This window comes from Hippopotamus amphibius, chromosome 5 (assembly GCF_030028045.1).
Source record: "Hippopotamus amphibius kiboko isolate mHipAmp2 chromosome 5, mHipAmp2.hap2, whole genome shotgun sequence".
NCBI classification, from domain to species: Eukaryota; Metazoa; Chordata; class Mammalia; order Artiodactyla; family Hippopotamidae; genus Hippopotamus; species Hippopotamus amphibius.
Genome location: NC_080190.1, coordinates 132,545,116 through 132,562,385, shown reverse-complemented (window position 1 = coordinate 132,562,385; position 17,270 = coordinate 132,545,116). Strand labels below are relative to the sequence as shown.

Here is a 17,270-nt window from a genome sequence, read left to right as displayed (position 1 = left end):
CCAGACCGGGGATCAAACCCATGCCCCCTGAGTTGGCAGGTGGATTCTTAACCACTGCGCTGCCAGGAAAGGCCCTCACATTACGATTTTAGTTAAAGCAGTATGTTGCTGAGGATGAGGATTATTGCCATTAAATTTTTTACCTCTCTCCTGTCTAATGAATATTGAATAAATGAAGAATGTTTTGCACTGACTTAACATATATCTTATTACTTCTTCTACAGGTATCTTCACAGTCATCACTTCTTGGAGTTGGTTACCTTGCTTCTGTCCATTCCAGTAACAAGTGCACACCCTGGTGTTCTGCAAGCCACAAAAGATGTTTTAAAGTTTCTTGCACAGTCACAAAAGGGTCTTCTTTTTTTTATGTCTGAATATGAAGCAACAAATTTGTTAATCCGAGCTCTGTGTCACCTTTATGATCAAGATGAAGAAGAAGGTCTCCAGTCTGATGGTGTTATTGATGATGCATTTGCCTTGTGGCTTCAGGACTCAACACAAACATTGCAGTGTATTACAGAACTGTTCAGCCATTTTCAGCGATGTACAGCCAGTGAAGAAACTGACCATTCAGATCTCTTGGGAACTCTTCACAATCTTTACTTGATTACTTTTAATCCTGTGGGAAGATCGGCTGTTGGCCATGTTTTCAGTCTTGAGAAAAATCTCCAAAGTCTTATTACTCTAATGGAGTACTATTCCAAAGAAGCCTTAGGGTAATTTTATGCTTACTCCTTAAGTCTTCTCTTTTATGGGATAACTACATCACTAATGGGGTAATTTCTTGAAAGAATATGTTTTTTTGAAAATAAAAACTATAATTTTTTGACATAACACATAATTTGTTAATTAAGGATTAGAGTGATGAAATCTCTAAGATGTGGCTGTAAAGAAATGAAATAGCTTCTTCCAGTTTCGCCATGGTGTTAACAAACATGCAGCTGTAGTACTCCTGCTAATTTTTGCGGGGGGGATTCCTAACTCACAGGAATATACGTATGCCTTAGGGTCATGAGAACTATCTTGCTATCTTCTGCCCTCACATTTTAAACTATTCACCGTGCTCTGATTTCAGAAGTGTTTTGACTGGATGAGGGGGATTGAGAATGACAGTAGTTTTCAAGGCCTTGCTCCATAGGGCAGAGGGTTTTAGTGTATGAGAAGAGAAACATGCTGTTCCTGGTTCATGCCATACAAAGCAGTGCTGTCCTTTGCATTGGGGTCTTGATATGACTCCCTGAGTGACGCATCTTTTGGGGGGACCTATAAAAGGCAAACAACAGTGGCTTCTATGCCTAGCTGTTTCTAACAGTTCTGTAGTGGAAGTCTGAATAATCATGGTGGCAGGTTGATTCATCACACTTGTTCCTATTTATCCAGAGTGAACAAACGTTTTAAAGGAGACTGATGAAGTGTATTTCCTAGTCTTTTGTTGCTAATGAAGTACACTTATTAATATTTCATTGTCCTGATCTTATTTTTTTAATACAATTTCACTTTCCATTTTGATGCATGTGCTTTTTATTATATACTTTTAAGTAGTGGTTTCAGGTGAATTGAGGGTGAAGCTTTAAAATGTGATTTCCTGTTTTCAGGAAGATAGTCATGTTTCAGTGTAAAATTCCTTGATCTCTTTAAAACCAAGTAGAAAAAAATGTTAAAAATTGTTCCTGAAAAATTATTTTCATACCAAAAACTTTAAAACCTTATTTTGTTTCAGTGATTCCAAGTCTAAGAAGTCAGTAGCTTATAATTATGCATGCATACTTATTTTGGTGGTGGTTCAGTCTTCCAGTGATGTCCAAATGCTGGAACAGCATGCAGCATCTCTCTTGAAGCTTTGTAAAGCAGATGAAAATAATGCTAAATTGCAAGGTATGGTATTGAACTTACTTTAAGCATTTATGATATGTGAAGAATAAAAGCCTTTAAATATCTGTAGTTAGTACTTCATCATGTTTTGATAATTTATCTAGTAATATCCTGTTTTTAACTTTCTGAAAGTTAAGATACCTTTTATGGTGGTATGGTGTTCTTAAAAAGATTTTTAGGAAATTATTGAAAATACCTTTTTCTGGAAAGTCATGGAAATTTGTGGGTGGTTGAAGTTCCTAATCAAAATAGAATTAAAGATGAACTCAGAAGTTCAGTTTTGTGTATAGTTTGCATATGTGTGTGTTTTCTATATATGCATTTCTAAGTACAACGCTGTTCTAAGTACAACTTTGAAATCCAATTGTGGTTAACATATGTGTTATTCTCAAGTGAAGAATGATGAATATGAACATTATGTTGAATGAAGTTTATGGCAAACCTTTTTATGTGGGCAGTCTTGAAAAGTCTGAGGTATTTCAATAAAATTTTTTATTATTATTTTATTTTGGTTCTTGGGTTTCTGACCTTGCCAAGTAGAAAATTTGATAATATTGAGTAAATGTTATGATGGCATGTGGTCTTGCGAGGCTTGCGGAATCTTAGATCTTAGTTCCCCAACCAGGGATCAAACCCATGCCCCCTGCAGTGGAAGTGTGAAATCTTAATCCCTGGACTGCCAGAGAAGTCCCAGGCCTCTTTTCTTTTTAATCCTAAATTTTATGTGTGATACCACCAGTAAAAGTTGGGTACTAAACTCAACTTTCCGTACTGAAGATAGATTTTTTTCCCCCTTGAAGTATTATGCCTTTATAAAAGGAGGGTGTGCAGCATCTTCAAAGGTATTATTAATGCTTTACTATATATTCTGGGTGATGGGTACACTCATATTTGTTTTATTATTCCTTATATTTTTCACTTGACAGTATATATTCTGTATGTATGAAAGAGTTAATTTAAAAATGCATGGAAAAAATACTCAGATGTAAACAGTTGTCATCTTCAGAGGAGTGTAGTACCAAGGAGAGATGGCTATTATTTGCGGTTTCCTCCAGTCATTCCTATAAAGTGTCTAGCACTTATTACATTAGAATGCTTTTCTTTTTTTTTTTTTTTCCAGTTTTTTTTTAATTGAAGAGTAGTTGATTGTTGATTTACAGTGTTGTATTAGTTTCTGAGATTCTTTTTTTTTTTAATTAATTTTTATTGGAGCATAGTTGCTTTACACTTGTGTTAGCCTCCATTGCACAACAAATTGAATCAGCCATACACATACAGAGATCCCCTCCCTTTTTGAACAGAATGCTTTTCTAAAGACATTTTTGGTGATAGAGTATAGGTTTTATGGCATAGCTTCTTAGGAGAGTTTTGAGTTTAGTTGCAGTAAATGGTATATTTCATGTGTTTCTTTTATAAACAGTTTGCTGTTACTGTTTTTGGGTTTGATAGTGATTACTTTTAATTTTGTAAAGGCAAATTAGGAAATTGACAAAATTTAAAATTCACTTTAAGGGAAAAGGCACTAAGCAAATGTCCCCCCATGGATTTGATCCTGTTAGAAATGAATACATTTTGTGTATGCTTTTTGAGGGGTGTGGGAATTAGTGGCAGCATTAGGTGAATAAATACTATGTTGTTATATTGGTTTATGAACAGTCAGTTTTATAAATTGTTAATGTTGTAAGTTGATTGCTGCAAAAAAATTCAGTATAGTTAGATGGTCCTGTTTAATCATGTAAACATTTAAGTTTTCAGAAACTAAATAACAAAGAGTGGTAACCTCTTATTTCTAAACCAGTGTAGTAGGACATTTACATTTCATTTTAAAGCTTGTTTAAATAATTAGACATAAGTTCATTCCTGTATAAAATTTAGTTTATTGAAATGAACATGGATCTGATAATCTGAAAACATGGTTTTTCTCTGGAAAAGAATATCTTCACTTACTTTGTTATAAAGGTTTTTATTTAAAAATATATTATGAATTATTGTTTTTGTTTTTAAGAACTTGGCAAGTGGCTTGAACCTCTGAAAAACCTTAGATTTGAGATTAACTGCATCCCAAACCTAATTGAATATGTTAAACAGGTAAGTAAAACTTAAAAGTGCCTTGATTTTATGGAACTGTGTGGTAGTGTATAGGAATACCGTAGTAAATCACTTGTATAGATAATGCAGTTAAGTGTACTTGATTGAGTTGCTAGTCTTGTGGGTATATATTGCTACTAGGTATAGATGGGCATGTGATTGTGTGTATACGTGAACACAGATGCACACAACCATATTGCTTTCTGTTACCAGATTCTGTCCTTTTTTTTTCCTCTCAAATAGGAATAATATCACCTACCATTTTGATGACATTTACAAAATTGTTTTAAAGTTAAATGCTGTGATAATTTAATGTATAATTGTTTTAGTTAAACTTTAGTGAAAAAGAATTTCTCTCAAAATTTTTAGGTGGAAATTGATAGAGTCAATTCCAGATACTTGCAGTGTGGACTAGTTCTATTTGTTAGTTTGGGGTGGTTAAATCTGCAGTTGAAGTAATTCATGAAAATTGAAAATCATAATTCATAATATTACAGTTGAAAAGTTCATATATCATTCAAGTAATTCATAATAAAAAATTCATTAAAATCATTGCATTGTTGGTTTTAGAAGTTTATAAAATTTAAAAGGCTCTTTAGTTGATCCAATGTGTATCATAGGAAGGGCTAAAGGTGCTCATAAATTCATAAAAAGTTTTAAGCTAGGGGGCAGAATGGACCTTGAATTATCTTGTTTTTCATTTAACAGATGAGCTATATGTGTTGTGTATATGTGTGTGTGTGTCTGTGTGTGTAAACCATCTTGGTCTTGGAGCTGCAATATGTGTTACTGAAGTAATGAATGTGTATTATCTAATCTGTTGGTATTTTGACCCATCAACAAAGAACTATTTGGGTTTATCTGCTTCAGATTTTTCTTCACTAACTTGTCTACCTTTTTTCTTTTTCTTCTGTCTCCCCTAAGAGTACTTTTAACCTCCTATAATATGGTCATATTCTTCTGTTCTTTACGTTATGCCTCAAATGATATCTAGAGTTTTTCATTATATTTAGCTTTTATTTAGCAGAAGTACAATAGGGTGCTGTAAATTTAGGTGGTCAGGTATTTAGGGTACTGGTACATGGTTAGGAGAATATGTAAAGTTTCCAATAAATATCAGATGTCTTGGCTTAATTTAACCAATAAAAAGTTCAGTACTAGAAATTTGAATTACATACTGTAATTAAAAGTGTTTTAATTTTTATGTAAATCCTTGTCCCATTAATTATGGTTATTATAAATGACTCATTTTACAATGTACTGAAAAACAGTTGATCTAAGACTGAAACTTCACTCTGTGGTTCCCTGCTGCCTTACGTAATTTGTGGAATTATTGAAAGGTAGCAAAGAAGAAATTAGAGGAAAAGATAACGTAAGTTGGGAAACGTATGAGGAAAAGGATTTTCTCAGTTTTAGGTTTCTCTTCTGAAGTTTAGAAGCTGAAATAGTAACATTTTAAAAAGCTGTTTCTTCTAAGATTTTTCAACTATCTATATGCTGCTTCTTGGAAACTACAAAAATAAAGCAACTTAAACTTAACTGTTTGTTGCCAGGAAACATAGCATGGGCAGGTGCTAAGGACATAGGCAACTGTATTTCTTTTTCCTCTAGCCATGCCCCATATGGCCATCATAACTAGATGCCTGTGGTATCTGGATTTTGTAAAATGTATGTTATATAGTGTTTAACCATTCCCTGATGCTTCCTCAGTTTTGAAAGAGGTTTAGTACCCACAGGGCTTTGTAACGTCAGAGTTGTTGCTTCCTTTTTTGGAAAGAGGATGTACAGAAAGAGTACCCAAAAAGGAGCTATTTTAAATTCTTAATATGGAGAATTTTATACATATGTGTATGTAGCTTTTGATTTAGTCAGTACTTTTTAATATACTTGTTTGCAGTTATTCATTTTATGTATAAAATGTCATATGTAGTACAACATATGCCAAAGATTACGTAACCTTTATACACTTCATTGGCCTTGTTCATGTTTTAAATTTACTTAAGAAGTTTAAAATGATATGCGTACTTAACTTGAAACTCATATATATTTTCTTTATAAATTGACTGATTTATTTATTGGCTGTGTTGGGTCTTTGTTGCTGTACATGGGCTTTTTCTCTAGTTGTGGCAAGTGGGGGCTACTCTTTGTTGTGGTGCGCAGGCTTCTCAGTGCAGTGGCTTCTCTTGTTGCGGAGCATGGGCTCTAGGCGCCCGAGCTTCAGTAGTTGTGGCTTGCGGGCTCAATAGTTGTGGCTCGCAGGCTCTAGAGCTCTGGCTCAGTAGTTGTGGCACATGGGCTTAGTTGCTCCATGGGATGTGGGATCTTCCTGGACCAGGGCTCGAACCTGTATGCCCTGCATTGGCAGGCAGATTCTCAACCACTGTGCCACCAGGGAAGTCCTGAAACTCATATTTTTAATTAATGCCTTCTCTGGGTCTGATAGGTACTAAGAAATTAAACTTTCTGTTCATTTTTATTTTTTGAAGAATATTGATAATTTGATGACCCCAGAAGGAGTTGGTCTTACGACTGCCTTGCGTGTTCTCTGTAATGTGGCATGTCCACCACCCCCTGTTGAAGGTAATATGGCTAACTACACTTAAAAATTACTATTTTTTAAGCCTAGTATAAATATCATTTATTAAATAAAATATTCAGAATCTTAACCTATGAATAATATGTAAGTAACTAGAGTTTTTTTTCTCCCTTATTTATATAAAGGTCAACAGAAAGACCTGAAATGGAATCTTGCTGTCATTCAGCTCTTTTCTGCTGAAGGAATGGACACTTTTATTCGGGTGCTGCAAAAATTGAACAGTATTCTGACTCAGCCTTGGCGGCTCCATGTCAACATGGGGACTACCCTTCACAGAGTTACTACTATTTCAATGGCTCGCTGCACACTCACTCTTCTTAAAACTATGTTAACGGAACTCTTGAGAGGTGGATCCTTTGAGTTTAAGGACATGCGCGTTCCTTCAGCCCTTGTGACTTTACACATGCTCCTGTGCTCTATCCCTCTCTCAGGTCGTTTGGATAGTGATGAACAGAAAATTCAGAATGATATCATTGATATCTTACTGACTTTTACACAAGGAGTTAATGAAAAGCTCACAATCTCAGAAGAGACTCTGGCCAACAATACTTGGTCTTTAATGTTAAAAGAAGTTCTTTCTTCGATCTTGAAGGTTCCTGAAGGATTTTTTTCTGGACTCATACTCCTTTCAGAGCTGCTGCCTCTACCATTGCCCATGCAAACAACTCAGGTATCACTTCCATATAACATGCATCTTATAAATGACTGCAATAACACTTTTTAAAAAGCCAGTGATTTTTGTTTTAAAAAAACAACAAAAAAATCCCTTAATCTCCTTCCCCTAAGAAAGACATAAAATAACTGGATGAGGGTGAGATAAAACTGAAGCAAGTTGGTCATTAAAGAAATATGGGAGTAACATTTTAAATAAATTTTTGTTAATGTGAATTTTATTATGCTGTTATGTATACTTGTACTTTTGTTATTTTTAAATCCTTTCCCCCCACCTTTATCACGTGTTAGAATTTGCCATTAACTAGGTTGCTTCACCAATGGACTCTGCTCTAGTGACTGCTAACCTGAGAACAATAAGATTTTTTAGATGCATTGAATTCAAGCAAATGTTTAATTGTATAATAGAAAATTAAATGTTTTAAGCATGCAGTAAAGATGTTCTTTTCATAACAGTTCTTTCTGAACAGTTTTTGCGACTATAAATAAATATTTTAAAAAATCTACGTACACACACATTATACTTTTTTAACAGGTTATTGAGCCACATGATATATCAGTGGCACTCAACACCCGAAAATTGTGGAGCATGCACCTTCATGTTCAAGCAAAGTTGCTCCAAGAAATAGTTCGCTCTTTCTCTGGCACAACCTGCCAGCCCATTCAACATATGTTACGGCGTATTTGTGTTCAATTGTGTGACCTTGCCTCACCAACTGCACTTCTGATTATGAGAACTGTGTTGGATTTGATTGTAGAAGACTTGCAAAGGTATTTTCATTTTGCATTAAAAGTTTTTTTCCTCAAGTTATTTTTGACACAGGTATACCTTTTTTTTAACTTAGAATTTGGAAACCAGGGTTTAGAATGCTCAGATAATATGTATACATATAAATATACACTTATACATATATACAGACACACAGACATTTGTATATGAATATATATAGGTTAATTAGGAAACTTTATTTCATTATTTCATGTGCAAGATACCTTGAAGTGTTTTTAAGATTTTGGGTGTTTGAAAGGTGACCTATGAAGTACTCTGATTTAAGAAAATACATTGTTCAAAACCTGAATTTACAAAATCATATAGTAATTGTAAAATTCCAGAGAAGGTGTCATACCCAAGGAATGAAACTTTTACATAAGATTTGTAAAAGTTGATATGTATTGAAAAACAAATTATTAAATAATGCCTTAAAATCAAGAATTTTGTTTACTAAATGTGTTGATTTTATTTCAGCACTTCAGAAGATAAAGAAAAACAGTATACTAGCCAAACCACCAGGTTGCTTGCTCTTCTTGATGCTCTGGCTTCACACAAAGCTTGTAAATTAGCTATTTTGCATCTAATTAATGGAACTATTAAAGGTGATGAAAGATATGCAGAGATATTCCAGGACCTGTTAGCTTTGGTGCGGTCTCCTGGAGACAGTGTTATTCGCCAACAGTGTGTTGAATATATCACATCCATTTTACAGTCTCTCTGTGATCAGGTATTTATAGTTATTTTTATAAATTCTTTGTGTATGTGTTTTTTAAAAGCTTCTCTTGATGTAAATCTTAGCTGTTAACAAAGAGATCTCATCTGTTTCATTACTCTTATTGTTTAGGAAGATAAATTTGACCAGTGAACCAACAGTAAAATAATTTGGTGCTACATAAGTTTCTTTGACTTTGTACTTCACAGGTTTCTCTGAATAGCTCTTTTCATTTTCTTTATTGGATATTTACTTTATGTACCATTGTAGTCTTTGGGATTGGTTATGTATAGTATGTTCATTTTCCTTCTAATTATATTATACACTGATTCATTCTTGAATATTGTAGTTTTGTGATTGGTTGAGTTAATACCATGTTTTCTTGTTTGGACAACTCTTTTTTTATTTAATTAAAAAAAATTTTTTTTGGCTGTACCCAGTGGCATGTGGGAATCTTAGTTCCCTGACCAGGGATCAAACCTGCTCCCCCTGCATTGGAAGCGTGGAGTCTTAACCACTGGACTACCAGGGAAGTCCCTGGACATCTTTTGAAGGCATCACAGGCTACTACAATTTTAGTGTGTTTCAGACACTGTGCTATGAACATCTGTAAAGATGTTGACTAAAAGTAGTAGTATTTCTTCCTACTGTTTATATTATTGACTTCCAGTTTATAGTTCCATGAGTTAATGAGAATTGTTTCAACTTTTAAAGCCCATTGTTATATTGGGATCTTTGGAGATTTCTGTGCCCAATGGCATTTTAGCTTATCAAAATGCTCCTACTATGTAATCAGTCAGGTGTGATTTTTCCAAGCAGAGTATTTTTTTTTATTAATTAAGTAATTAATTAATTTGTTGGCTGTGTTGGGTCTTTGTTGCTGCACACGGGCTTTCTCTGGTTGCTGAGAGTAGGGGCTACTCTTCATTGTGGTGTGGGGGCTCCTCATTGTAGTGGCTTCTCTTTTTGCAGAGCACAGGCGCTAGATGCATGGGCTTTGATAGTTGCAGCACACAGGCTCAATAGTTGTGGCTCATGGGCTCTAGAGCACAGGCTGAGTAGTTGTGGTGCACAGGCTTAGTTGCTCTGTGGCATGTGGAATCTTCCCAGAGCAGGGCTCAAACCCATGTCCCATGCATTTGCAGGCGGATTCTTAACCACTGCACCACCTAGGAAGTCTCAAGCAGAGTATTTTTAATAGGATCCCATGTTGGAAGATTACGTTTTTCTAGCTAACAACAATCCAGTTTGGTTACATTTAACACTCAAGTACAGAAGGAACATTTTTGGTGTGACTTGTTTTCACAAAAAGGGAATCTGGTAGAAAATAGTCTTGGACCTGGTAAAAAGGCTATGTTAAGTCTTTATACCTCAGAATGTCCAGTCAACTGGTGTTTATTATATAATTCACATTGGGTTGTTTGACTCTGCTAAGTAACGCTTTAGCATCCTAGCTGCCCTGATCACATAAGCCTCATTCTTGGCTGGTCTTACCTTATTATATTTCCCGTCTATTCAAGCTTTGTTTTATAGTTCTAACCCAAGTTGAATACTGGTTTCCAGTATGTTGAAGTGATTAAAGGCAATAACATCATACCTAAAAATGTTTCTATAAAGTCTGATTTACTTCTATAAAAAGTAATGTGAGTTTTTAGTTATTGTTAGGTAAACTTACTGACATTGAAAAACTTGAATTTTAAACATATATAAAAACTAGAGGAAAATATTGGAAGACTGTGCCTAAATGTTTTTTATGCTCCATCCATTTCTTTTTGCGATGTTTTAACTACAAATGTGGATATATTTATTAAAATTTATTTCTATGAATGCTTTCTTTATAAATTTAAGAATATTCGAATGAATGAATAGTATAGTAATTTAAAATATTTTAGTACCAAAATACTAACCTAACCATTTGAAGATAGAAACTATACTTAGTGCAATCCAGAAGGAAAAATTTTTCAAAGAGATGTTCTTTTAAAATAAGAATACTGTGAGTCAGGCGCCATCGCCAAGTGGTAAGGCGTCGGCCTCATAAAGTAAAAATACTATGAAGCAAAATATCTGTCTTTATTTCTTTAGGTGTGTATGCTGGTATTAATCTTTATAGAAGGGCAGAAGAACAACTCTTTTGTTCTTAATCTGTGTTTGGGATGGGACAGTAACTATAATATTTTGGTAATGACTAAGTATTAATTGCTGTATAATTCTGAAATAAAAATGCTAAATGATAGTGACAGTTATTTAAAAAAATTGTTTTTTCCCAACTCCCCTCCTCCCTCACAGGACATCGCACTAATTTTGCCAAACTCTTCTGAAGGTTCTATTTCTGAACTGGAGCAGCTCTCCAATTCTCTACCAAACAAAGAATTGATGGCCTCAATCTGTGACTGTCTCCTGGCTGTGCTAGCTAACTCTGAGAGCAGTTATAACTGTTTACTGACATGTGTCAGGACAATGATGTTTCTTGCAGAGCATGATTATGGATTATTTCATTTAAAAAGGTAACGTTTTATCTGATTTAATATACTCTTGTATTTAAATCCCCCCATATTAATTCTTAGCTATTGTAGAAGGTATGATTTCTTTTCATGTGGAGAAATTTTGTATATGTGGAAAAGTTTCGTTAGCAATGAAATGTGCTAGTAATAAAATCTTTAGGATTGAAAATGTAAATTGAATAGATAGACATATTAATGGAGGCATCTTACAGTATTTAAGAAGGAAATCTTATTGTTTCAGGGTCACTAATTCATGCTCTAAGATACTTGTTTTGTTGGTGTATTCATCTGTAGTTCTTCAAAGATGATGGTACTGTGATATGGACCCTAAAGCTGAAAGTGCTAATTCTTTGCTTTTTATTCTCTAGAGGAATGGCTGAGATGAAATTTATTTGAAATGATGTAAATCTCATGGTGCTCAGTCTCCAAGTGTAATTTCTCCTCCTGTCTCTCTGTCCATGCCGTCATCTTTTTCTTCTCTAGGGAGATAGCTGACTACTACGTAGTTTCCCTGGGAATTTGTAGAAGTATATAGGATTATGGGAGAGAAAAGATTAGGAAACATGCATTTGTGCCTCTCACTAATTCTGTTTATTTATTTATTTATTTATGGCTGTGTTGGGTCTTCATTGCTACACGCGGGCTTTCTCTAGTTGTGACGAATGGGAGCTACTCTTCAGTATGGTGTGCGGGTTTCTCATTGTGGTGGCTTCTCTTGTTGCAGAGCACAGGCTGTAGGTACGTGGGCTTCAGTAGTTGTGGCACATGGGCTCAATAGTTGTGGCTTGTGGGCTCTAGAGCACAGGCTCAGTAGTTGTGGCACACGGGCTTAGTTGCTCTGCAGCATGTGGAATCTTCCCGGACCAGGGATCGAGCCCGTGTCCCCTGCATTGGTAGGCGGATTCTTAACCACTGCACCACCAGGGAAGCCCTCCCATTAATTCTTGTAACATCGGTTGAAAACTTAGGTTCCACCTACTCTGTTTGGTGTTGATTCCTACCTTCTCCACCTCCTTAGCCTGTCTGTTCTCCTCTATTCTCTCTCAGTTGATGGCATCTGCTGAACATTCAAGTTCTCCCCCCACCACTTCCCAATATCTCACCAAAGTCTTTCAGTTTTACTTCTTAGATGTCTTTTTTCCTATTGCCTGGATATTTACTCTTTGTCCTTTAAAACTCATCTTATACATTACACATCCAAGAAAACCAAAAAGCTTTCCTTGATTCTTCCATTCCCAGCTGGATTAGGTGCTCTCACAAATACCCTTTGCCTACCTCTGCCATAGCATGATATGAGATGTTGTTGGCTCTGCTACATTCATGTAAGTCATCGTAACCTATTCCCTTTTCTTTCTTTAGCTGTGATCTTTCTGCTAAGCTCCAAGTAACCCATGTATCTGTTGGACATCTCTACTTGGCTATCTAATGGTCATCCAAACTGAACTAAAGCAGAGCTCTTGATATTCTTGCTTCAAACATGTTTCTGTCTTGCTGATCCCGGTAAATGTTAAATGCCAAGATTCTTGATTCTTCTCTTTTCTCATTCCCTACGTCGAGTCCATCAATAAGTCCAGTACTTTATGTTTCCAAAATACATCCTGAATCTGATTACCTTTCTCCACCTCTATAGTTACCACCCCATCCAGTCCACTATCTTTTCCTACGTGACCGATTGTAATAGCCTCCAGTCTTCTCATCTTAATTCCACTATTGTCCCCCTAAAATACATTTTATTAGCACTCAGACTGATATTTTTAAACTTACAACAAGGTACATGTTATTGTTTTGCTTAAATTTTTCTGATGGCTTCCTGTTGCACTGCAAATTCAGACTCTATAATGATCTTTAAGGCTCTATACAGTCTGACCCTTGCTTATCTCTGTCTTATTTCATAGCTCTTTATCCTCAGTTTTGCTCCTGTCAGGTTCATTCCTACCTCCAGACTTTTTTTTTCCTAAAATGCTTTCCCCCTGAATTCTTCTAGGACTTATTTCCTCACTTCACTCAGGTATCTGTATCAATATTATTATTTCCTGTCTAAAATAGCCTATCCTTTGTGTCCCCAGTCCTTATTTCCCTTTATATTTTTCACTGTATTTATACTGTTTGACATTACATTATATAGACTTATTGCTTATTTGGTTGTCTCCCTCACTAGAATATAAACTACACAAGGACAGGGACTGTGTTTTCTTTTTTTGTTTGTTTGCTTTTTAAAAATTATTTATTTATTTATTTAGGCTGTGCCGGGTCTTAGTTGTGGCACGCAGAATCTTCGTTGTGGCATGCAAACTCTTTAGCTGCGGCATGCACATGGGATCTAGTTCCCCAGCCAGGGATCAAACCTGGGCCCCCTACATTGGGAGCATGGAGTCTTACCCACTGGACCACCAGGGAAGTCCTGGGATTGTTTTCCTGACTGTAGTCCCCCCAGCACCTTGAAACCTGGTTTATCGTAGACATTATGAAGGAATACTAGAGTCATTTAGTCCACGGATATTTATTGAATGCCCTCTTCTCTGGTCCAGATACTGTTCTAGGTGCTAGAAATTTAATTAAAAAAAAATCCCTGTCTTCTTGTTGCTTTAATTCTAAACATGTAAATAAAATACATAGTATGTGACAGAAAAACATAAAGTAGGGCAGAGGGCTTGTGAGTGCCAAAGTGAAGGTGAGAGTTGTCGTTTGAAGTATGGGGAGGTGATCTGGGAAGTCCTCACTGAGAAGGTGGCTCTTGAACGAAGAACTGAGGGAGGTGAGTGAAACATGTTAATATCCTGGGCGAGAACAGTTGCAAATAGCGTGCCTGACTTGTCTGAGAAACAGCCTTGCAGCCATGGTGGTTGCTCTTGAAGTGAATAAGCAAGGAGAAAAATGATAGGTCCTAGGGTCAGAGAAGTAATGGATTGGTGAGGGGAGGGCAGATCATCAAGGGCCTTTAGCGTTATTTATAAGGGCCATTGTAAGGTTTTGAGCAGAGGTATAGCATGATCTGGCTTTTTAAATAAACGGATCACTATATACTTTTCATCTAGTCCTGAAGCAGGCCCTACTCAAAACAGATTTTTTTTGGAGATAATTTTAGACTTTAAGAATTACAAAAATAATAGTACAGAGTTCAGATATACCCTTAATCCAGCTTACCCTTATGTTGATATCTTATATAACCATTGAATATTTATGAAAACTAAGAAACTAAGCTTGGCACAATAATACTGTTAACTAAAATACAGAACTTATTTAGATTTTACCAGTTTTTCCATTAATGTTCTTTTTCTGTTTCAGGAGCCAAGACAGGATCCTGCATTACTTTTAGTTTTAATATATCCTTTGTCTCCTGTATCCTTGTTTTTCATGATGTTGACATTTTTGTAGAGTACTTGTAGAATGTCCCTCAATTTAGCTTTGTCCGATGTTTTCTCTTAATTAGATTGAGATTATGCTTTTATTGAGAAGGATACTACAGAGGCAGTGTACCTTTCTGAGTACATCATATCAGGAAATACATCATGTATTACTGATGATATTAACCTTGATCACTTGACTAAGGTGCTGTCTGCCAGGATTCTGCACAGCAAACTTACTAATATTCCATTTTTAAATACTAAACATTTTGAAGAATATATTTTGAGACTGTGTAAAAGTCCTATTTCTACTTAAAACTTTCATACACTCATTTTTATTATCCATCAGTGCATCTTGGCATGTGGCAGTTATTACTGTGGTGTTGTAATAGTGATTTGTTTTTCTCGTTCCTTTTCATTTAATTATCCTTAAGTAAGGAAGAATTCATCACTTTTTCTTCATTTATTTACTTATTTGGGTATTCATATCAATATGGACTCATGGACATTTTTTTTCTTTATAATAATCGAACACTGTTGTTATTTATTTTGTTGTTCAACTTATGTTACTGATTTTGGTTCTTCTCATTGGCTAGAGCTTGGAAATATATATGTGTTCTAACTCATTATATACACAAATCTTCATTTATTTTTTCCATCTGTTGTCTGTATGTGTTGTAAAAATGAGTCCATACAGATACTTTGATTCTAATACAATATCAGAAGGTTGATTCTAACTTCCCCCTTTCTTTTGTAACCTCATCCATGTTTTATGATATATAGTTCTGTGAATTTTGACAAATGCATGGAATCATGTATCTAGTGTCACATTTCCATGTAGAGCCATCCCCATCACTCTAGCAGTCCAGTGTGCTACCCTTTTATAGACAACTTCTCTACAAGTTGACCAACAAAATGTCAGATTATTGTATTGCTAGGTATTTTTTTTTTTAATTGTAGACATTCTAAAAGGTGTGTAGTGGACCCCAGTGTTTGATAGACCATCTAAGTAAGACTCTCTTTTTTTTTTTTTTTAAGATTTATTTATTATTTATTTATTTATCTATTTTTGGCTGCGTTGGGTCTTTGTTGCTGTACGTGGGCTTTTTCTAGTTGTGGCAAGCGGGGACTACTCTTCATTGCGGTGTTCAGGCTTCTCAGTGTGGTGGCTTCTCTTGTTGCAGAGCATGGGCTCTAGGCGCACAGGCTTTGGTAGTTGCAGCATGCAGGCTTCAGTAGTTGTGGCTTGTGGGCTCTAGAGCGCAGGTTCAGTAGTTGTGGGGCATGGGCTTAGTTGCTCCGTGGCAAGTGGGATCTTCCCGGAACAGAGAATGAACCCGTGTCCCCTGCATTGGCAGGCAGATTCTTAACCACTGCACCACCAGGGAAGTCCCAAGCCTCACTTCTTAAGGTTATAAGTAGAGGCTAGTAATTGGTATAGTCCAATTTTTGAACTTATGCTTTTTCTATTAATTGTATTATCTGTGTATTTAATCTCGTTCCTGTTTATTGCCTTGTCCATTTCATTATTTATAAAATTCTCAGAAGCATGAGTCTTATCTTTCTTTTGTATTGCTTTACCCAAGTCTTGAAATTTTCTTTTGATCAACTAAGAACTGTGTAAATGCATAGGATAATTTTAGCAGGACTTATATTGTCATGATTTTGGATACATATCATGATTGTTTCTTATGCTGAAATCTCTGTATATTGGGGGTTGGTAAATTGTGGGCCACAGGCCAAATCCAGCCTTTATTGGAACATAGCCAGTATTCATATGTTGTCTGCAGCTGCTTTCCCACTCCACCAGCAGTTGAGTAGTTGTGACTGAGACTGCTGTTTTGTATAGAGAGAAACAGATTGAGTTGTGTATAGCCTTGTTAAGCTTAAAATACTTACCTAAAAAGTTTACTGATGCCTCCTCGATACGCTTGATTTCTTTGTCAGATTACAGTGTCATAAAGAGTCATTCTTCGCAGTTACAAGTTAGGCTTTCTGGTTAGATTTTTGAGACAGCTGTAACCTCCTTATGTTAGAGAAATTCTCAGGTTATAAAAAGTGTAAAAAAAGGGAACCTGCAAGTTTATTTTGCTAAGTTTTATAGCTTTATTATTTGGGAGAAGTTTTTTCTTTCAGTGCTTTGAAGTTTATCTTCTTTAAAAGGAGATATCTACTATAAAAAATGCTTTGTTACATGGTTTGTATGACAGATACACCATAGTACTTTTTTACATTTCTTGAAATGTATGATTTTAATTTTACTAAATTTTAAGCTGTCTGAACTGAGATAGGAGATAGTTCATTTCTCATACTAGATTTATGTGCTCAAATCTTAAGAAATCGCCTCTGTTTTCTTTATTTACAGTTCTTTAAGGAAAAACAGTAATGCTCTGCATAGTTTACTGAAACGAGTGGTCAGCACATTTAGTAAAGACACAGGTGAACTTGCATCTTCATTTTTGGAATTTATGAGACAAATTCTTAATTCTGATACAATGGTAAGTGTATATATATGTATTTGGTATTTCTTACATTTATAGACTTTTACATATGTCAGAAATATCTCTTGTGTTCAAAAATACCTTGAAATAATGTTTTTTTGAACTTGGAACTTATAATGCTGTTTTTTTCCGATGTCCTCACCCCACTATAAGTACGGGGTTTTGAGTTACCAAAAAAGTAGATGTTTAAGAGTAGAATTTATTGAACCCTA

General features: G+C 35.4%; 1 protein-coding gene across 3 annotated transcripts in view; it reads left to right on the top strand.

Annotated features, from left to right (window-relative positions):
* VIRMA (vir like m6A methyltransferase associated) overlaps positions 1 to 17,270 on the top strand; it is a 63,935-nt gene that overhangs the window by 30,764 nt on the left and 15,901 nt on the right. For all 3 annotated transcript variants that reach the window (XM_057734907.1, XM_057734906.1, XM_057734905.1), the window contains 9 exons: positions 225 to 716; positions 1,721 to 1,875; positions 3,878 to 3,960; positions 6,447 to 6,540; positions 6,682 to 7,226; positions 7,764 to 7,999; positions 8,475 to 8,727; positions 10,999 to 11,216; positions 16,923 to 17,055. In XM_057734907.1, the coding sequence (XP_057590890.1) occupies positions 225 to 716; positions 1,721 to 1,875; positions 3,878 to 3,960; positions 6,447 to 6,540; positions 6,682 to 7,226; positions 7,764 to 7,999; positions 8,475 to 8,727; positions 10,999 to 11,216; positions 16,923 to 17,055 (2,209 nt within the window). The remainder of the gene's footprint in view (positions 1 to 224; positions 717 to 1,720; positions 1,876 to 3,877; positions 3,961 to 6,446; positions 6,541 to 6,681; positions 7,227 to 7,763; positions 8,000 to 8,474; positions 8,728 to 10,998; positions 11,217 to 16,922; positions 17,056 to 17,270) is intronic.